This window comes from Oncorhynchus keta, chromosome 13, assembly GCF_023373465.1.
Source record: "Oncorhynchus keta strain PuntledgeMale-10-30-2019 chromosome 13, Oket_V2, whole genome shotgun sequence".
Classification (NCBI taxonomy): Eukaryota; Metazoa; Chordata; class Actinopteri; order Salmoniformes; family Salmonidae; genus Oncorhynchus; species Oncorhynchus keta.
The window spans coordinates 47,597,377-47,618,949 of NC_068433.1; the positions used below are offsets into that span (position 1 = coordinate 47,597,377).

The following is a 21,573-nucleotide window of genomic DNA, read 5'->3' on the forward strand; positions in this document are numbered from 1 at the left end:
ATTAATTCATGGCTCACCATCACAATAATCCGAAAATATGTATCCCCAGAGACAAAATATCATACACAGTAAACAGCCCGGATACAACAAACCTGGTTAATGTGTATTAACAACATGTATTTACATCTTGATAACCTTTATTTTTATTATTACGACTAAGAAAAATATTGGCCGCTAGATGGCAGCATGCATTAATACTAGGTGACAAGGGATTTGGAGAAAGGACAATATATTTCCATACACTTATTCCAGCAGCAGGAGCAATTTAATAATCGTCAGTCACCACACAACAAGAACTCTATTGCTACCAGCTTCCAAATTCTCTCAAGAATAGTCGACTCCATGCCCTAGGCTCCTTCCCTGGTCTGGGAGACCTGGGAAAGCCAGATGAGGAAGCAGCAAATCCCAAGCAGTAGGCTTCCACCATTTAGTTTCACCATTAATTTGAAGTCTCTGGACATTAGGAGAGAAAGCCAGTTCAGCATATTGACATGATGCCTGCTGGTTTTTTAAGGATGCTGAGGCTAATTCAACGAAGTCAAGAGGCCTTGCCTGCCTGCTCCGTGGTTCTTTGGATGGAAGTACATAATTCTAAAATGATTGGACAGCTGGGTTGTTGGAGACACACACTGCTGCTCTGTTCAGTCTAAATGTGGCTTTTGCAGTGTGAAGATGGACATTTTTGCTCTGCCCCCAATAATACCTCATGTACTTCCACACCAGGGGAAACCTCATTAGGTATGTCAGACAGCCCTCTCTTTCTGTTCTCTAGTAGCATGTCTAGCATGGACTGATTGGGTTTGTGTTTCACAGGGTGGCTGATACTGGGGCACACACTCCCACAGGGACACACATAATAAAGCTATAGAGGGGCTGTTTGGTCTATCTCAAGACAGATTCTTGAGGTTTCAATTTCACAGACACAAATGCATTTAAATGTGTGAGAGAGATGTGTGTGTGTGTGTGTGTCTGCATGCTGGGGTCAGGGTCTTACAGGGATCACCAGCTGTTCTAGGTCAGGCAAATGGGAGACTCCACAAAAGATCAGGTAACCCTCACACTACGCTGACGGTCACCCCCTACCACTCCCCCCCTAACCCCCTTCCACCTGGGATTAGAGTCAGTCTCAGGCAGCTGAGAGAAAGAGAGACCAATCTAAAAAGAGAGAGACAAAAGACAGTCATCTCCAGAATAGCATTTTATTTTACAAATGAAATGCAGGAGGGACAGAACTCACTTCAGGAAGGGGACATATGGGAGAGGGCCGGAAGGCAAGACAAGGCAGACACGGTGTGTGGGGGGGGGGTCAGACACCCCCGGACACACACACACAAGCGGAATCATCTGTGCAGTCAATAAGCACATGCTGTCCTTCGATCATCATCATTGATCATCACTCTAATTAATTGTAATCAACGATAGTAGCATTCCAGGACACTCTGTAATAACTGTCCCAAATCAATGGAGTTGAATCACATTCTAGTGAGCGTTATGGAAACACAGATGCTGAGACAGGAGAGAGAGATTTTTTATATATATTTCTTTTAATGTAACATTTATTTAACTAGGCAAGTCAGTTAAGAACAAATTCTTACTTACAATGACAGCCTACCGAGGAACAGGGGCAGAACGACAGATTTGAACCTTGTCAGCTCGGGGATGCTATCCAGCAACCTTTCGGTTACTGGCCCAACGCTCTAACCACTAGGCTACCTGCCGCTCCAGATGCAGTGGTACAATCTCCATGGAAACATTTACAGATGTACACAAGACAGAACCAAAACGTTCTGACACAGCAGACCATTCAGATCAGAGATACATGTAGTAGATAGGGAGTTACAGACACACGCGGAACAGATTTCATAGTAGGTGCAGTAGGGGTGGCATGAGGTAGTACAACACTTTACCTCAATAATCACCCAGTTATCATCCCCTCATCAGATGAGCACTTGACGAGACCACTGGGGAAATAAGCACTGTGAATGTGGTTCATTAGTAGATGGGGATGAATTTCATTTCACAGCAATCCACTGCCTGACCATATTCATCTCTCAAATAAAAACATAACATGTTAAAATATTTCCAAATCTGGTAGGCTAGTCCATTTAACAAGGTCAACTATGTCCACCTTTCTCTCTGAAGTCTCCGTCTGCTCATTGGTCGCTGTAGGTTGAGTGACAGGTGTTTTAGCCAACACATCTTTGCAGTTATAGGGCCATTCCTAGTGAGGCGGGGAGTGCGTAGAAATGCAGACTCAGAGAGACAGACCAGAAATAAAACAGTAATAATAAAAATAGCGTTGCCCTGCTCTCTTTGAAATGTACTTCTCCTTTTACAGCGTGGTGTGTGTGTGTGCAGTAACATCTGTGTGTGTGTATATATATATATATAGTAACATCTTACATTCAGCCCTCAGTCAGTGATTCAGTACCTGAGCATTCTGCCCTGGGCTGCAGTGCACACGTTCAATAGAGCAACCACACACCAGACTCTGCCTGTCAATACAGGAGTCATATAGGGAGTGATGTGGTAAAAATTATAATAATCATTTAGCTAAATCAGGCTTTTTGACTCAGACATCTATGCTAAACTGTTAGAGCAACGTGAACATACCACGGAAAGGTACTGGTCAATAGTTAGAGAAAATATCATGGATGCTATAACCAAGTCTCTCTGCCTCCAATAGCTACAGGGGATCCTTAGGGTTAAACTGAAGACCTTGTGACGGTGAGGTCAGAGTTTGTCTTGTGGTTCTGGTACCTGAGTACAGGAGAGCGGCCACAGGGGGATTGTGGGTAAAGTATGGATGCATGGGTGGAGGAGTGGAACATAAAGTGGTGTAGTGCTCTTCTTAAAACTCACAAACACAAGTCAGACTTCGCATACACACAATGCTTTCTCACTCACCCAATCATGCACACACACTCACACACACCGATGAAGACATGACAGAGACCCATGGAGCCAAGGAATGGACAGCCGCAATAAATAACCCAGGAGTGGGGTCAGACATAAATACAGGAGCTGGTCTGTCCATAACTATTCTGTTCAAAGCTCCGTAAAGCAGGAGGGTTTAGACTCTAGTCCTTCTCACATGTCTGTCCATCAGGCAGCGAACGCTTCTCTCCCTCATCCTCTTCTCCGCTGTCTCCAAACGTCTGCTCCTCCATGTTGGCGAAGGTATATGAACGTGCTGCCACCTGGGCAGCGAGGGCGGAATTAAAGTTGAGCGCCGCCGAGCCGTGTAGTTCCGTCAGCCTGTCCATCACCGTGATGGTGGGGACCCGGGGCTGCAATAGGTCGGGCCCATTCAGTCCCGCCCCCTCGTCAGGCAGCCCGTCGTATTGGTAGAGCGCCATGCTCGTCCCGGCTGGGACAGAAGCCCAACCTTCACCCTCCTCCCCCTTTTCCTCCGCCTCACCACAGCAGAACTCTGTAAGTGCTTTTTCCTCTGCCTCTGTGAGGGGGCGCTCGTCCCTGATCCAGTCTTCCTCCTCGTTGTTCAGCCTTTCCGATAGGTGGTTTCCCTCGGCGACACCTGGATTGGCTACGCCCACAAGGGTCAGAGCGTCCAATGGGTCGGAGGGCATCTGAAATTCTATAGAAGTTTCCGCGGAAACGATAGGCATCACCGCCGCTAGGAGACAAAAGAAACACATAATTAAATGATCACATGAAATGAGAGAAAGAGAGAGAACTGAAGGAGCGGCAGAGGCTGAGAGGTGCATTGTAGGTAAGCGGAGCGAGACCTTGGTCATTGAAGAGCAGCTGTTTCCACTTCCTCCTCTCGCCCTCGGACGCCCGCTGGCCCAGCACGGCTTTGAGCTCCGATAGGACGCGCCGAGACTCCTCCCTCTCCCGCCGCTGGCGCTCTCGTTCCTCGGGAGACAGCATGTCAACCACCGACCCCGCCCACCCGTTCTCATCCTCTGAGTCTGACACGTACGCTTCCAACTCCTGGCCAATCAGAGGGCAGGAAAGACCCCATTACACATAAAGACACTAATGGCACCTAGTTGAGTGTGTGTGTGTGTGTGTGTGTGTAGATCCACAGTGAGTGGTGAGGTTCAGTACCTGCTCCTCAGGCACAGGGTCCCTGTCCAGGATGAGGGTGTAGGTTGGGGCAGGTGTACATGGCACAGGAGGGAGACACTGCTCTGGACCATCAGGAGTTCCTGAAAGAGAAAGGATTGATAGAATGTATTACACACACATACAGGTAGGTGTACACACACACACACTCAAATGGAGTGTGTGTGCACACAACTTGCTCCCTGCTCCCAAAGAGTAGACCTCTAAAATGTGCTGAAACAGTCTGTGGTGAAACTAGGCCATTGTTCCCTCCCTCCCTTCCCTGCGAGGTCTGGTTCTAATCCTATATTTGAAGGAGCCACTTCCTCACTGACTCTGAATAGTCTCTAGGCTGGGCGGGGGGGAGGAAGTACTGACTAAAAATAACCCTTCCACTGTAACCATGGAAACCTGGGGAAGGGGGGGGGGGTGCAGTATTCAGACCCAATATCAGGGCCTGTCAGCTCTCAACTGGTCAGCTGCGCTAACTACCTAAGCCTAATAAAGGTAGTGTGTGTTCTTCACCTGGGCATGTGTTAGCTCTCCTCAGCATGCGCTCCACTTGGCCCACGGTGTCCTCCCAGCATCCGGCGCTGGCCTGCATGTGGGGCTGCAGGTGGCCGAGACGCTCCTGGAGGTCCTGGTAGCCCTCCACAGTCACCTCCACCGCCTCCTTCGTCACCATCAGCTTCTCCAGGTCATCCTCCAGGATAATCATCCTAGTGGGGGGAAGAGGAGGTGAGATTAGGGTTTGGGGAGGAGGGGTTAGGGGAGGAGGAGTGAGGAGAGGATGGGGTGAGGGGTAAGGAAAGGGGGCTAAAGGCATCCGCATGCTTTCCAGCCGAAACAGAGTTTGTGCATATATTATGACTACATTTTGTGACGCTTTAGTTGGTTTTGGACTTCAGCACACAACATCTTTTCTCAAGGCAAGCCAAAGTCGGTATTACGTCCCTTCGTCAGAGATTGTTGACCAATAGGGATTCTTCAATGAAGTTTCTGTTGTCATTCAATGAGAGACAACTTGTTTTCATGGACATTTTTTTCATTGAGAAATACTGCACCAAACATCTTAGTTAGATGTAAAATTGTGTGACTAAGATCTCCTCTGCAAAAACGTCATAATTAATGACACATTTATTGAGTTATCTTACATTAATTCAGACTATTTTGAGGAAGTAAATACTGGCTACAGCATCCAAAATGGACAAACAATACTATAGCTGTTTTTTTCCTGTTTTTCAAGCAAAGGTTCTTGAAGGGAGTATGCGAGCACTCTCGTTCGTTTCACGCCAGCCGAACTGAAGCATACTGACGCCTTTAGACTGAGGGGTGAGGAGGGTATGGAGTAACAGGTGTTAGGGTTAGGAGGGCGAGGGTTGAGTAAGGGGTTAGGTTTGACTCACTCGTTGAGCAGGGCCCTGAGATGCAGCTGCAGGCTGCGTACAGACGTGTGCAGTGTGTTGAGCTCTCTGCATTTCTGTTGAGCGCGCCCCACCCTGTCCGAGCCCTGTGTCCGGCGCTGCGTCTCAAAGTACCGGTGGAACTCGTAGCTACGCTGCATGTCGCCCAGGCAACCGGCCAGGGCACCGTGGAGAGGCTGTGTCACCGTGGCAACAGAGCGGTGTATGGGCGGAGGAGGGGTTTCACCTTTAACACAGTCTTCCCTGGGCTCCTCCAGTCGTCGTGGTGACAGCAGCAGGGCCAATCGGCGGAAACATTCTGAGCTCTGCCCCACCCACAACTGGAACAGCACCTGGAGGACGGCAAGCCCACAGGGACAAACAGAGTAGCTAACACCCTCACTCTGACAATGCCCCTCATTTCACCTATCGACCTGCGTCTAAATGATCTCTTCCTTGTATCTTTCTCAAACTTTATTTGCCACAAGCGCCAAAAACAACAAGTGTAGACTTTACCGGGAAATGCTTACTTACAAGCCCCTAACCAACAGTGCAGTTCAAGAAGAAGAAAATATTGACCAAGTAGGCTAAAATAAAAAGTAATAATAAAAACACAATAAGAATAACGAGGCTATATACTGGGGGCACCAGTACCACCATAGTCCCTGTGCCCAAAGAAGCGACCTCTGTGGATCTGTATGCGAATTGGAGTGGGTCTAGGGTGTCCGGGAGGATGCTGTTGATGTGAGCCATGACCAGCCTTTCAAAGCACTTCATGGCTACTGATGTGAGTGCCACGGGGCGGTAATCATTTAGGCAGGTTACCTTTGCTTCCTTGGGCACAGGGACTATGGTGGTCTGCTTGAAACATGTAGGTACTACAGACTCAGTCAGAGGAAAATGTTAGTGAAGACACTTGACAGTTGGTCCGTGCATGCTTTGAGTACACGTCCGGGTAATCCATTTGGCCCAGCGGCTTTGTGAATGTTGACCTGTTTAAAAGGTTTTGTTCACATCGGCTACAGAGAGCGTTATCACACAGTTATCCAGAACAGCTGGTGCTCTCGTGCATGCTTCAGTGTTGCTTGCCTCGAAGCAAGCATAAAAATGCATTTAGCTCGCGTCACTGGGCAGCTCGCGTCTGAGTTTCCCTTCGTAGTCGGTAATAGTTTTCAAGCCCTGACACATCCGACGGGTGTCAGAGCCAGTGTAGTAGGATTCAATCTTAATCCTGTATTGACGGTTTGCTTGTTTGATGGTTCGTCTGAGGGCATAGCGGGATTTCTTATAAGTGTCCAGATTAGTCTCCCGCTCCTTGAAAGTGGCAGCTCTAGCCTTTAGCTCGATGCGGATGTTGCCTGTAATCCATGGCTTCTGGTTGGGATATGTACGTACAGTCACCGTGGGGACGAAGTCGTCGATGCACTTATTGATGCAGCCAATGACTGAGGGGGTGTAGTCCTTAATGCCATTGTCTGTGCTAGCAAAACAGTCCTGTAGTCAGTGTTGCCAACTCCTCAGTAAGGAAAGTAGCTATTGGCTGTCCTAAAAGTAGCTAAATGATATCACCTAATTAGCATAATTAGCCATGTAATTGTGATGGACGCTGTAGGAGAGAGGAATAACGTCATGGGAGAGACAAAAAAACGTGAGTAAAAACACCCTAAATATGTTTAGAACTACAAATGAGCAAGCTGCAGAGAGTGGCACACACAGCGAATAAGAACCAGATATTTGAGGCCAAACTCTTCCTTCAGCACTTTATGGACCCCATTGTTAATCCCAGTCATAACAGAGGCATTGTCAGTCCCTATCCCCAGGAGTTTCTCTTTTTTAAGACAACACTTCGAGGAAAGCCACAACAGCACGGGCTATAGATTTGGCATCTCCTCCCTCCAACTCAACAAGCCCCAGACATGTTGATACAATTGTCTGCTTGGTGTCACTAAAGTACCTTACCATAATCCCCAGCTACATAGAAACCCTTACATCCGTGGACTCATCGAGGAGGAGGCTGAAACGCTGGTCACCAACATCTGCGACCAACTTTTTCAGAAAGTATGGTGCTAGAACACCATTAATCATTTCTGTGCATTATGAAGTGGATAGCAGCAGTGGAGTCTGAGAAAGCAGCTCTACATGTTTCTCCAATGTGATCACATGCCAGCATGGAACAGTGTTCAGCGATAGCTAATGCCACGGTGGCCTCAGCCTTTTTTGCAGAGTGAATTTTTTTAAACCATAAATGGCAGCTTGTTTTGGGTGAAACTGTTATAAGGCTTTGCCATTTGAGTATGTTTTTGAGTTGTCATGTGTTTTTTTACATCACTACGTTTGGCGTAGAAATCAGCCTTACAATACAGGCAGTGTGCCCATGTATCATCTTCAATATTCTATTTTATTATTTCACCATTATTTAACCAGGTAGGCAAGTTGAGAACAAGTTCTCATTTACAATTGCGACCTGGCCAAGATAAAGCAAATCAGTTTGACACATACAACAACACAAGAGTTACACATGGAGTAAAATAAACGTACAGTCAATAATACAGTAGAAAAATAAGTCTATATACAAAGTAAGCAAATTAGCTGAGATAAGGGAGGTAAAGGCAAAAAAAAGGCCATGGTGGCAAAGTAGATACAATATAGCAAGTCAAACTCTGGAATGGTGGATTTGCAGTGGACAAATGTGCAAAGTAAGAGATAAATAAACGGCTTCAACCAGCCTTTAAATTCAGGGTTCAATTCCCACTCCTTTCTGTATTTTTGAGTGTACAATTTAGACAGACATGATGAGCTAGCCAGCTAGATGTTTAGCTTATGTCACACAGGCACACACACAGTGGACAAGGTGAGTAAGTGACTGACGCTGTGTGAGTCGAATGCAGTGATTTATTATAGACAAAAAACATTTTACATTTACATCCCGCCCTGAATGTAAGCCAGGGCGGGATCAGCCAGCGGCGGCTTCCCGCATGCGCGATTCATATGCAGTCTGGACGCGGAGGGGTGAACATCTCCTGCTCTGACTGCAGCTGGGAGGGCCTGCTAAGCGAAGAATGGGCCGCCTGTGAGTGCTTTGGGAAGGGGGTGAGGCCCACGGCTGCACCCGCTGCTCATTGAGAAGAGTAAGAACGATACGTGCTTTCACATCAGTCTCCAAAAGTCTCCAATAACACCAGAAAAAGTTGCCAAATATGTCGCTAGTCGATTCTTTGAAAATGTGTCGCTAGAGGGGTCTGAATACTCGCAAAATATAGCGATAGAGTCGCTTAGTTGGCAACACTGCCTGTAGTGTAGCATCCGCGTCATCTGACCAGTTCCGTATTAAGCGAGTCACTGGTACTTCCTGCTTTCGTTTTTGCTTGTAAGCAGGAATCAGGAGGAGAGAATTGTGGTCTGATTTGCCAAATGGAGGGCGGGGGAGAGCTTTGTATGCATCTCTGTGTGTGGAGTAAATGTGGGCTAGGATTTCTTTCCCCCCCTGGTTGCACATGTGACATGCTGGTAAAAATTTGGTAAAACTGATTTAAGTTCGCCTGCATTAAAGTCCCCAGCCACTTAGGAGCGCCGCTTCTGGGTGAGCATTTTCTTCTTTGCTTATGGCCTTATAGAGTTTGTTGAGAGCGGTCCTAGTGCCAGCTTCGCTTTGTGGTGGTAAATAGACGGATACGAATAATACAGATGAGAACTCTCTTGGTAGATAGTGTGGTCGACAACTGATCATACGGTACTCTACCTCAGGTGAGCAATACCTTGACTTCTTTAATATAAGACATCGCACACCAGCTGTTATTGACAAAAAGACACACACCCCCACCCTTCGTCTTACCAGGGGTAGCGTCTCTTTTCTGCCGGTGCATGGAAAATCACGCCAGCTCTATATGGTCTGTTTCTTCGTTCAGCCTTGTCTCCGTGAAACATAGGATGTTACAGTTTTAATGTCCCGGTAGGATAATCTTAATAATAGGTCATCAATTTTATTTTCTAACGATTGCGCGTTAGCAAGGAGAATGGAAGGCATTGGGAGTTTACTCACTCGCCTCCAGTTTCTCAGAAGGATCCCCGATCTGCGTCCCCTTTTCTTCACGCAAAAGGCGTGGATCTGGGCCTGTTCCAGTGAAAGCAGGATATCCTTCTTGTCGGACTCGCTATCTATATAAAAGCAAGTTCTCTATCCCAAATCTAACCCAATCTCGTCCGTCCGTCCGTCTTACCTTGAGGGCAGGGAGGCTGTAGTCATCGGTGAGCTCCTGTGCCTCCTCGTCAGTCAGGTGCTCTTTCCCCAGGCCCATCCCCAGCTCCTTCAGGGGCACCGCAGACACATAGTTGGTCACATTGTCGATCTCAGAGCTCAGGGGGTACGTGGGTACGAGTTAAGGAGCCATCAGCTCACAGATTGACACTCATATATTAAATGACCCGCCAAACTGGTCAAACAGAATATATCCTCTAACACACATTCACTCAAGTGTAACACCAAAGGGGTTACAGATAGAAATCAATATTTAGTGCTTGCATTGTTTAATTCCTGCATAAGGAGAGTCTGGCAATACCACCCCCCTCTCTCTCTGAGTGTGTGTGTGAAGGATATGCTTTGAGCATGTGGCACGTGGCTCGGCGGGAGGCTCTGAAGGCCGAACGGAGTGCACGATACACCGCCTTCCGCAGGCCAATCAACTGCTGCCCCCGTGGCCCTGCCCCCAGCCCCGCCCTACTAAAGGAGCTGGCCGCACTCACCCTGTCGAGCAGACTTGACAAGTGAAATGTGATACAACTGTGCAGACGTCCCAGAAAGGCAGGTAAGCACACGCAACACGACATGCTAACAACATGCTAATAACACGTTTATGACCGAGACAACAGGACAGGCTAACAACATACGACACAGTTATGACAAAATGCTATCACAAAACAAACAAAGACGAATACAGTGACAATGCTGTCCTACCGACAATACTACAGAGACTGAACAGTGAAACAGAGAGTAGGGTGGGGAGGAACAGGCTGTGGAACAGGCAGGTAAAGGTAAAAAGTGGGCCCTTCAGGTAATGATGAACTAAGATAATAATAGGTACTAGCCTAAGTGCTAACCTTATAGTTGGGTAGCTAAAAGTGCTAGTGTGTGAAAGTGGACAGTAACTTTAAGGACAGAGTATGAAACTCACAGCAGGGTTAGCATGCACACTTACAACACGAGTAGGAAGATGAGGATGCACACTACCACTATGGATGAAGTAGATCAAATGGTCCACTTACAGGGTGAACCCTCGAGAGATGACCTCTGTCTCCTGTAGTAGTCTCAGGGACTTGCGGGCCAGGCTGGTCAGAGCCTTACTGTTCAGCACCATGGTCTGCAGCTCGGAGGCCTGGGCGTGTGCTGCTCTCTGCATCCTCCCCTGTCTCCACAGCCCCGCCCCTCGCAGCCCCACCCAGCCCATGACTGCAGCACACCACGGGATCACAGCCAGAGACCAGGCCCCGGCAGAGAGAGAGGACAGGCCTAGTAACACTGCAGCCAGGCCCACCAGCACTGCTACATCCCTGAGAGAGAAGAGAAAGAGAGAAAAAGAGAGAAAGAAAGAGAAAGAAAACCAAGACAGAAAGAGATGGAATGTTAGTGTCTGCTGTGTGAACATGTAGATATTTATGTGTGTGTGTGTGTTTGTGACGAAGTTAGGATCTGTGTTTGGGGCGTACCACTGCGAGGGTGAGGCGAGGAGACGCGGGCAGGGCAGGGAGTTGTCTCGTCTGGTTGAGCCGGAGGGCGAGGCACCCAGGGTGAGCAGGCTGGGGTCTAACAGCTCGATGAGCTCCACATCCTCCTGGAGCAACACATCCTGGTCCAGGATACACTGCACCGCGTACTGGCCAAACAAACAGTCCTATAGGGAGGGAGAGAGAGAAAGAGGGATTGGACACAGAGAGAACAAATATAAGAACATGTGTCTTTGGGATGAAGTCACTTAAAGTTCTATGGTTAGTCCCATGGTGACCCTTACCAGCTGCTGCTCCAGCCTATGGGCAGAGGCAGCCTGGTGGAACGGGCTCCGCCTCCACAAGGCATCAGCTAATCTCCATAGACGTCCTCCCTGCCAATAACAGAGGATGGGTCAGGTGGGGAAGAGACAGGAGCTAATAAGGGGAACAGAGTAATCAACCAGGCATAATTTTGCAAATGAATAAGTCACACATCCTTCATACGAACAGCAGAAGACACAGCCTACTACATCTGTGAGAGCAAACTGGGGAATGAGCTCTGGCCATCAACTACAAATAATGCTCATAACACACACACACACACACACATTACTAAGAAACATTTTCTTAATTCCAGGGCATATCCCAGGAAACAGGCTCTTTGAAACACCAACAATGAGTGACTGATTGTGTGTGTGTGTGTGTGTGTGTGAGAACCCCCCCCAACACACATAAACACCCTCCATTCCCCCCTAGTTGATAGTCTGCCAGGTTCCAATAGGAGATTCACTGTAAACAAACAAAGTAAACAGAAAGATATTCTAATCACTAGCATACAAACAGAGTAATTATGAGCATTCCAACTAAATTGTACAATTTGATATGCTGCTATTAACTAAACAATTCCCCAAAATATCTATATTAGAAATCCTGATCCCCTTCATTTAGCCATAATATAGTGTGAAGAGTGAGTGAATTAAAATGCCTACAGCGAGTCACACAATCTAGTGATGAGAATAGCTTATTTTCCTCACAGTATTTTCTATCCCTTGGGGAAAGTAGCAGTACTATCCCATAAAGTCATTGGTACTATCAGTATCAGACAACATCACCACTAAGGAGGCATATCTCAGGCTGAGTCCCAAATGGCAGCCTATTCCCTATATATAGTGCGCTATTTTTGACCCAGGCCTGTAGGGATTCAGTGTTCCAGCCAGGCTACAGTTGTTCATGAAGAAGTTTCCACTCGGTAAAGGTCTAAGATCAGCTCACCCTCTCCCAATCCTAACATTAACCATTAGTGTGGAAAATGCAAAACTGAACCAAGATCAGCATCTATGGGCAACTTCACCCTTACTATTGATCCAGACTGGCTTGGGTGTGTTTTCTACCCTGAATGACTGTTATTGGGAGATTGGGACGCAGTGTGTTATTGGCCAGCAGGCTGCAGGGCTATTGATTATGGGTCTGAGTCGGAGCTGCAGGACTGGGTGTTCACGCTACACTAAACAACCAACCACAGCAGGAACAGAACATGGTATCTAAACCACCCCCCAGAGAGAGGGTAGTGTGTTGTGTGTCAGTCGTGAAAGGGGAGGCCCCTGTAGGCGTTTTCAGTCTCTACTACTCACTCATCTCAATCTTATATTCCCCATCCAAACATTAAGGCAGGAGACAGAGAAGGGCCACACAGAAAAACACAGACAGCGGAATGCAAACACAGTGACACAAACAACCAACACATCACTAGTAAGTACAGTTCATTTCCTGGTCCTGCTCTTTAGTATTCCACTGGCATCACCCAGGGGAACATTCCTGAGTCTTTGTGCTCCCCGTCTGCCGTGTGAGAGGATGGAAAAAAATACTCTGCAAAGACGTGTGTGAGAGAGAGAGACTGTGACATTTATGTACGTGTTCTAAATCTTATATCCATATTGCCATAAAACCTCAACGCTTGATCTTCTCTCCATCTCACTCTCTTATGACTCCAGGATTTGAAGGAGGAGACTAGGCAGGTTGGTGGTGAAGTTTTTATTGCAAATAAACTTCAACTGACCTCGTCCTGCCTTCTCTCTCTTCAGTTAGCCGTCTCGTCCTGCCTCCTCTCTCCCTTCAGTTAGCTGTCTCGTCCTGCCTCCTCTCTCTTCAGTTAGCCGTCTCGTCCTGCCTCCTCTCTCTCTTCAGTTAGCCGTCTCGTCCTGCCTTCTCTCTCTTCAGTTAGCTGTCTCGTTAGCCTGCCTTCACTCTCTCTTCAGTTAGCTGTCTCGTCCTGCCTCCTCTCTCTTCAGTTAGCCATCTCGTCCTGCCTTCTCTCTCTCTCTTCAGTTAGCGGTCTCGTCCTGCCTTCTCTCTCTTTCTTCAGTTAGCTGTCTCGTCCTGCCTTCTCTCTCTTTCTTCAGTTAGCTGTCTCGTCCTGCCTTCTCTCTCTTCAGTTAGCCGTCTCGTCCTGCCTTCTCTCTCTCTTCAGTTAGCCGTCTCGTCCTGCTTTCTCTCTCTTCAGTTAGCCGTCTCGTCCTGCCTTCTCTCTCTCTCTCTCTCTCTCTCTCTTCAGTTAGCCGTCTCGTCCTGCCTTCTCTCTCTCTTCAGTTAGCCGTCTCGTCCTGCCTTCTCTCTCTTTCAGTTAGCCGTCTTGTCCTGCCTTCTCTCTCTTCAGTTAGTTGTCTCCTCCTGCCTTCTCTCTCTTTCTTCAGTTAGCTGTCTCGTCCTGCCTTCGCTCCTTTCAGTTAGCCGTCTCTGCCTTCTCTCTCTTTCAGTTAGCCGTCTCGTCCTGCTTCTCTCTCTCTTCAGTTAGCCGTCTCGCCCTGCCTCTCTCTCTCTCTTCAGTTAGCCTGCCTGCCTCTCTCTTCAGTTAGCCGTCTCGTCCTGCCTCGTCTCCTGCCTCCTCTCTCTTCAGTTAGCGGTCTCGTCCTGCCTCCTCTCTCTTCAGTTAGCCGTCTCGCCTGCCTCCTCTCTCTTCAGTTAGCTGTCTCTCTCTTCAGTCCTGCCTCCTCTCTCTTCAGTTAGCTGTCTTCAGTTAGCTGTCTCGTCCTGCCTCCTCTCTCTTCAGTTAGCTGTCTCGTCCTGCCTCCTCTCTCTTCAGTTAGCTGTCTCGTCCTGCCTCCTCTCTCTTCAGTTAGCTGTCTCGTCCTGCCTCCTCTCTCTTCAGTTAGCTGTCTCGTCCTGCCTCCTCTCTCTTCAGTTAGCTGTCTCGTCCTGCCTCCTCTCTCTTCAGTTAGCTGTCTCGTCCTGCCTCCTCTCTCTTCAGTTAGCTGTCTCGTCCTGCCTCCTCTCTCTTCAGTTAGCTGTCTCGTCCTGCCTCCTCTCTCTTCAGTTAGCCGTCTCGTCCTGCCTCCTCTCTCTTCAGTTAGCTGTCTCGTCCTGCCTCCTCTCTCTTCAGTTAGCGAGCAGGAAATTGTGGCATAAAGAACCTTGTACTGTCTGGAAATATACACCAGGCAATCGTCCATGTTAACCCGCGCACACGCACACACTGCATCTCTATCTGGGCTACAGGATGTTGGACAAGGAATAACCATATCTTTGCCATTAACCCATAGGAATCCCCATCCAGTTGACTACTTGACTAATTGAAAATGGTGGATGATAGCAATGACCAATAACAATGGCAACGGGTGTTTAAACGGGTTATATCCATGATGAGTCCTCGATGAGAATAATTCCCATACGCTCCTCCGTATAACAGGCCTACAGAGAGGAAGCATGACACGGACGGAGGGAAAGTTCCCGGAGGAGGCTAATGTGACATCATTTCCTGTCCCACACGGGGGAAAAAAATAGAGAAACAGGAAAAGGAATGCACTCAGAGTCATGTGACCACGCGCTGGCCAGAACCCTGTCCCCCTACATAGAAATAGGGGTGTGTTCAAGATGTTTCAAACATTGCTTGAGGGCTCTAAAGATATTTAAATGACTGCATACTGTACAGTAGCTGGGTATCATTAGCAAAGCGCTATGATTGTGCATATGTATATTACAGTACATATCACACAAGCCACTCACACCACAGAGGCATACACATGTTCGCACAAGTAAAAACAAGGTCGGACAAATACATGTACACACTAACACGCAACAGCATGACCGTAGAAGACTTTAATGCACTCCAGATATCAGTAATCTAATTCAGCCCCAGTGAATCAGAGAGCGCGAGAGGGAGCGTGAGAGAGAGGGAGCACGAGAGAGGACAGAAAGACTCTTTTCCTTTTACAGCGTTTCCGAAACAGGACTAGGAATTCCCCTCAGCACTAATAGAGAAATTTGACCAAATAGATAGAGCCTATCCCTGGAATAGGGGACAGTAGTGTGTGTGTGTAGAACAGACAAATACCTTGCTCTGAATCTGTTGCTCTCTTTCCTCCATGATCCCTGTCTTGTCTGTCTGCCAGCCGTGTATGAGTGTGAATGAGTGAGTGTGTGTGATATGTTTTCATTGTTTGGAATCAATAGCAGATGTAATTACTTTCTGTCTGCCTGCATGAATGTACAGGGAGTTGGTCAAGCACACATACAACACCCCAAGGCTATGCGATCATAGTGGGGGTTCCTTATGGTAGCAGTAATGGGTTGTGTTTGTGTGTGTGTGGAGGGGGTCACTCACTGTGGGTTTGGACAGGCTGTCCTGGAGGGAGGTCGTCCCCCCCTCTCCTCCTCCACACTCGTCCTCCTGAGACACTGTGGGACACGCCTCAAAGTCTGTGTGTCCTAGATCCTGCAGGTAGTGGAAGAGCGGAGAGTTCTGGAAAGAGAGAGAGGGGAGAGTATGTAGAGAGAGCAAGATAAAGAGAGAAAGAGAGAGAGAGGGAGACGAGAAAAAAAGAGTGTGAAAGGGTAGAAGGAGGATGGGAGAGGAGAGATTTAGACAAATGTCAGCTTTTGTTCATGCTCTTCCCAATTCTCTGTTACAGATGTCTGAAGATACAGGCAGCTGTTCTTAGAAGTGTCACAACCCAGCAGGCACTGCAAGTGGCAGGAAGACCATCCCTGGTCTGCTGTAGCGTTACGTTCCAATTACCGTCTGGACTCACACGCTCATTCTCCACCCTCTCTCCCATTCGCCTTGCCAATCCATGCAGATTTCAGTCACGCTCTTTCACACTTGACTTCCATACATAAACACAGAGACCTTGATGCTGCGGGCACAACAGCCACTCAGATGACAAACTAGAAAAGGAAATCATCTATTCTCTCTGCTCAAGTCTTGTTCGTCATGGCCAACTAATTGTATTACTGTGTGCAGCTGCTTGTTTTTTATTGATTAGCTATGGTTTTTTGGAAACATGGGACGAGTTAGCTAAGGGCTAAACTTATGCTGAACAAAGATATGCTAATGTTAAAAGCCTAGAAGAGAACAGAACACCCTATGTATGTGAACTACCCATCCCTAAACCTCCCCCTGGCCCTAAGCATTGTGCCTCTTTCAATACCCGTTTCTTACACCCAATCTGCTCCAAAGTCCATTATTTCAATCCAACAATGGAATTAAACACAATAATCTAAAATCCTTGAATAAAAGAGCGTTCATCATGATCAAGTGTTAAAGCTCAGCTTAAAGTGGGACTGACTGGAAGTGTGTGTGTGTGTGTGTGTGTGTGTGTGTGTGTGTGTGTGTGTGTGTTTCCAGCAGGGATGAGCAAATCACTGTCCTGCATCACAGCATCCCAGGTCAGACTCCCACCTCAATCTCCCTACAATAGAGATGTGCCGCAGCAAAGTGGGCCTTTTGAGCTCTACCTCTCCCCTGTTTGCCCCTAGAACAACGTACTGGCACTTGGCACTGGCATAACAACAATTTCCCCACAATTAAGAAATATTAACCAATTGTATGCTCCAATTTTACCAAGGCGACACCTGACCCAATTTCCAACCAGCTGCGGGACACTCCTCATCCGTAGGATCAGAGAAAACGAAACATCTCCGTGCTTCTACATCTGGATAGCAAGTCATTTGCCTACCCTGATAGATCCACCTATATATAATACGTTATCATGATTACACACCCCGATCCAAGCATGACATGATGGGCTAAAGTTACTCACTTGCATGATCGGACGGTATCGGGGGTGCACATGTTGACACATCAGGCTGTCAGACGTTTCGAACAGCTAACGTTATTCCCTTACTACGTCGCATAAAGCACCACATACTCTCCACGCCAACTGTGATGATGAAACAGCACACTGTCCCATGATAAGAAAAGCTACTTAGCAGTCAGGCAGGATTGGCTACACGGCCAATTTAACTCGGATTTATGTCTCAGCTACGCATAACGGGTGTGTAAACGCCAATGGGTAAACGTTTCTCATGGCCATGCTAATAAGCTAGCTAACGTTAGCGAGCAAGCTACTCTGACAGTCTGGTCAACCACGCCAATTTCATCACGCAGAATGAATCAGAAAACCTATACAAACTCGGGCTTGACACACGTTAACGGAACATATGCGCCCGAATAAAAACACAAACCTCAAATACCACATCTTCATCAAACTCCTCAGTCATTGCTCTCCGCCATCGATATGCAACCGTTACGCATTCTGGGATTGTAGTCGTTTATAAACGACAAGAAGTGAACATTTGAAGCAGTTGCTAACCCCTGTTTGCTGCACAAAACAAACTCCTCGGAAAAACAACATTTCCCACAATCCAAATCGTCTAACGCTTCCCGGAGAACCTCGGTGTTCGAGCAGCAAAGACAGGATCCTCCAGTGGTCACGCGGGGAAATGCAACGTCCTCAGCCGGGAGCAAGGGAAGGAAACAGCGCCGTGGACGAAACTCCAGAAAACTGGAAAAGGGGGGACTAGAGGAAACAGTTTATTCACGTTTCAGTCGGTGATATAAGCGACATTTAGCTTCATTTTGTGTTGTTTACCTGGTGTTCTTTGAGAGTGACTGACAATGGCGCCTGAAAAAGAAAATTCACGAAATTCCGTGCGGTCCCATTGAAAGCAAGTTTACTCATGGAGTAAAGAAAGGAGCAATTCGGGAGTCATGAGCACAGGTTTGTTTCCTGGATGGCTAAGTAGTTGCATTTTTGTCGACAAAGCAGTTTATTTGAGTGCGTTTGTAGTTAAGAGTATTACCAAGCAAATCCAGAAAAGAAAAAACATTTACTTTATGTTACTTTTGCAGCAACATAGCGCAGCTTTTCTAGGTTATTACATTGTAATGACTGTTTTTCATAATGATAACGTTACCTCTCCGAAGGCATAGTGGTGGCAAAAATGAGCAGTTTTCACCCGCTCATGATTTAGGGAGAACAATCATTCTGGTTAGAATACTCCAACAAGAGTACATGCAACACAATTGATGCATCAGCCAAATGCGAAGAGAGAAAGAGAGCGTGTATGAGAGGGCAGATACATTCAGCTCCTTTGTGTAACATCTCTCCTCCTGTTTTGATGCAGTCAGATGCGCTATTGATTTTTTTTTTCAAACTTTCAAACGTGGTTATATAACTTAAAGCAGCGATTGTCAACCACTAAACCGATGACTTTTCAATACGTTGAGGCAAAGGGGATTTGGCACTGAAGTTTACAGATTTTTTCCATTAGTAAATTAGCTAGAGGGTCATTCAGGCTTCATGTACATCCGCTCCGTGACTCCGCTTCTCGTGGTGTAGCACTCGCCCGGCCAGTCAGTAGCCCTGATCCAGCCCAGTCGAGCAGACAACGAGGCCATATCCTTTTGGCCATCTCATTATGGATAGCATATAGGACGCACATATTTCACAACACACACACACAGCCATCTTCAAAATCAGTCAGTGCAATGAAATCGCCCAGGTCATACTCGGCAAAAGGTTCGACAACATTTTGAACCAGAGTGAACAAACAGACTAGGACACGGAGGACGAATGCAGCGAGATGACACGGGGTTCTACTTGGGTTGGTGCCATTGAAGCTGAAAACACATTTTCTTCACCGAACATAAACAAGCCAGACAACTCCGGTCAACTCAATGGTTCTCCCACAATTCACAGAACCTAAGGTCTGAACAAACGGAAATGTTAATAACGAAATATCAAGCTAGAAGACTGTTGGGTGATTCCTCACCAAACTAGAACAACATAAATTGAATACCACGATTTGGGCGATTTTCACAAAATGTAATCCATATAATTGTTGACATATATTTGACATTTGTATCTTAAAGCATAATTGAGAAAACATTAATTGAAGTTGGAATATTTGTGACTTTTTGACCTTAGCCGAAATGTATTTTTCCCATGATCCTTTAAAATACTCCATAATGTTTCATCTGTAGGTGCAATTTAGCAAAAGTTGGTGTCATATGAAGCTTTATGGCTTGCTCTGTAATATTAGTAGTCTTTTGATTTCAATAACACATTTCTTACATACAGTACCAATCAAAAGTTTGGACACACCTACTCATTCCAGGGTTTTCTTTATTTTTGACTATTTTCTACATTGTAGAATACTAGTGAAGACATCAAAACTATGAAATAACACATATGGAATCATGTAGTAATCAAAAATGTGTTAAACACATTTTTCAAAGTAGCCACCCTTTGCCTTGGTGACAGCTTTACACACGCTTGGCATTCTCTCAACCAGCTTCATGGGGTAGTCACCTGGAATGTATTTAAATTAACAGGTGTGCCTTGTTAAAAGTTAATTTGTGGAATTTCTTTCCTTAATGTGTTTGAGCCAATCAGTTGTGTTGTGACAAGGTAGGGGTGGTATACAGAATATATCCCTATTTGGCAAAAGACCAAGTCCATATTATGGCAAGAACAGCTCAATTAAGCAAAGAGAAATGACAGTCCATCTTTACTTTAACACATGAAGGTCAATCCGGAACATTTTGAAAGTTTCTTCAAGTGCAGTCGCAAAAGCCACCAAGCGATATGATTAAACTGGCTGTCATGAGGACCGCCACAGGAAAGAAATACCCAGAGTTACCTCTGCTGTAGAGGATACGTTCATTAAAGTTAACTGCACCTCAGATCGCAACCCAAATAAATGCTTCACAGAGTTCAAGTAACAGACACATCTCAAGATCAACTGTTCAGAGGAGACTGTGTGAATCAGGCCTTCGTGGTCAAATTTCTGCAAAGAAACCACTACGAAAGGACAACAATAATAAGAAGAGACTTTCTTGGGCCAAGAAACACGAGCAATGAACATAAGACCCGTGGAAATCTGTCCTTTGGTCTGATGAGTCCAAATATTAAATCCAACCGCTGTGTCTTTGTGAGACGCAGAGTAGGTGAACGTTTTGATCTCCGCATGTGTGGTTCCCACCGTGAAGCATGGAGGAGGTGTGATGGTGTTGGGGTGCTTTGCTGGTGACACTGTCAGTGATTTATTTAGAGTTCAAGACACACTTAACCAGCATGGCTACCACAGCATTCTCCAGCAAAATGCCATACCATCTGGTTTGGGCTTAATGGGACTATCATTTGTTTTCAACAGGACAATGCCCCAAAATCCACCTCCAGGCTGTGTAAAGTCTATTTGACCAAGGTGATGGGGTGCTGCATCAGATGACCTGGGCTCCATAATCACCCAACCTCAACCCAATTAAGATGGTTTTGGATGAGTTGGATCACAGAGTGAAGGAAAAGCAGCCAACAAGTGCTCAGCATACGCGGGAACTCCTTCAAGACTGTTGGAAAAGCATTCCTCATGAAGCTGGTTGAGAGAATGCCAAGAGTGTGCAAAGCTGTCATCAAGGCAAAGGGTGGCTACTTTGAAGAATCTCAAATATAAAATATATCTTTATTTGTTTAACACTTTTTTGGTTACTACATAATTCCATATGTGTTATTTCATAGTTTTGATGTCTGTCACGCCCTGACCTTAGTTATCTTTGTTTTCTTTATTATTTTGGTTAGGTCAGGATGTGACGAGGGTGGTTTGTGTAGCTTTTGTATTGTCTAGGGGGTTTTGTATGTCATGGGGTTGTTGTATATCTAGGGGTTGTTGTATATCTAGGTGTTTATATGTCTATTGTTGCCTTGATTGGTTCCCAATCAGAGGCAGCTGTTTATCGTTGTCTCTGATTGGGGACCATATTTAGTTAGCCATATTCCTTGGGTATTTTGTGGGTTATTGTCTATGTGTAGTTGCCTGTCAGTACGTGTGTCACATGGCGTCATGTTCAGTTTGTTGTTTGGTCAGTGTTTATTCTTCATTAAAAGAAGTATGTGTTCTTATCACGCTGCGCCTTGATCTCCTCGTTATGATGAACGTGACAATGTCTTCATTATTATTCTACAATGTAGAAAATAGTAAAAATAAAGAAAAACCCTTGAATGAGTACGTGTTTCCAAACTTTGATTTGGCAAATGTTTCAATATATTGTTGAACATAATATACTTTACCTGCATATCAAAGTTCTAGAATATAATCTTTGCTACTTTTAGAGTTATGCAGAATG

General features: G+C 46.3%; 1 protein-coding gene and 1 long non-coding RNA gene across 5 annotated transcripts; one reads left to right on the plus strand and one right to left on the minus strand.

Moving 5' to 3' along the window:
- Positions 1 to 1,185: 1,185 nt before the first annotated feature.
- LOC118392487 (vezatin-like) lies at positions 1,186 to 17,823 on the minus strand. Of its 4 annotated transcripts, none has more exons than XM_052460382.1 (12): positions 17,634 to 17,823; positions 15,772 to 15,909; positions 11,477 to 11,566; positions 11,175 to 11,359; positions 10,734 to 11,018; positions 10,069 to 10,215; positions 9,692 to 9,839; positions 5,478 to 5,827; positions 4,597 to 4,790; positions 4,075 to 4,175; positions 3,750 to 3,957; positions 1,186 to 3,637 (listed from the first exon to the last, which is right to left on the minus strand). In XM_052460382.1, exons 1-12 carry the CDS (start codon positions 17,667 to 17,669, stop codon positions 3,081 to 3,083), a joined length of 2,439 nt encoding a protein of 812 aa, XP_052316342.1. In that variant the 5' UTR covers positions 17,670 to 17,823; the 3' UTR covers positions 1,186 to 3,080. The 4 variants fall into 4 exon arrangements, with proteins under 4 accessions (XP_052316342.1, XP_052316340.1, XP_035640406.2 ...); XM_052460380.1 differs by having other exon boundaries at positions 10,069 to 10,227; XM_035784513.2 differs by lacking the exon at positions 17,634 to 17,823 and adding an exon at positions 17,210 to 17,578 and having other exon boundaries at positions 10,069 to 10,227.
- A 198-nt stretch (positions 17,824 to 18,021) lies between these two features.
- Positions 18,022 to 21,349, plus strand: LOC127906823 (uncharacterized). The gene is made up of 2 exons (XR_008062945.1): positions 18,022 to 18,169; positions 20,607 to 21,349. It is a non-coding gene; the product is annotated as an uncharacterized LOC127906823 (long non-coding RNA).
- Positions 21,350 to 21,573: the final 224 nt, after the last annotated feature.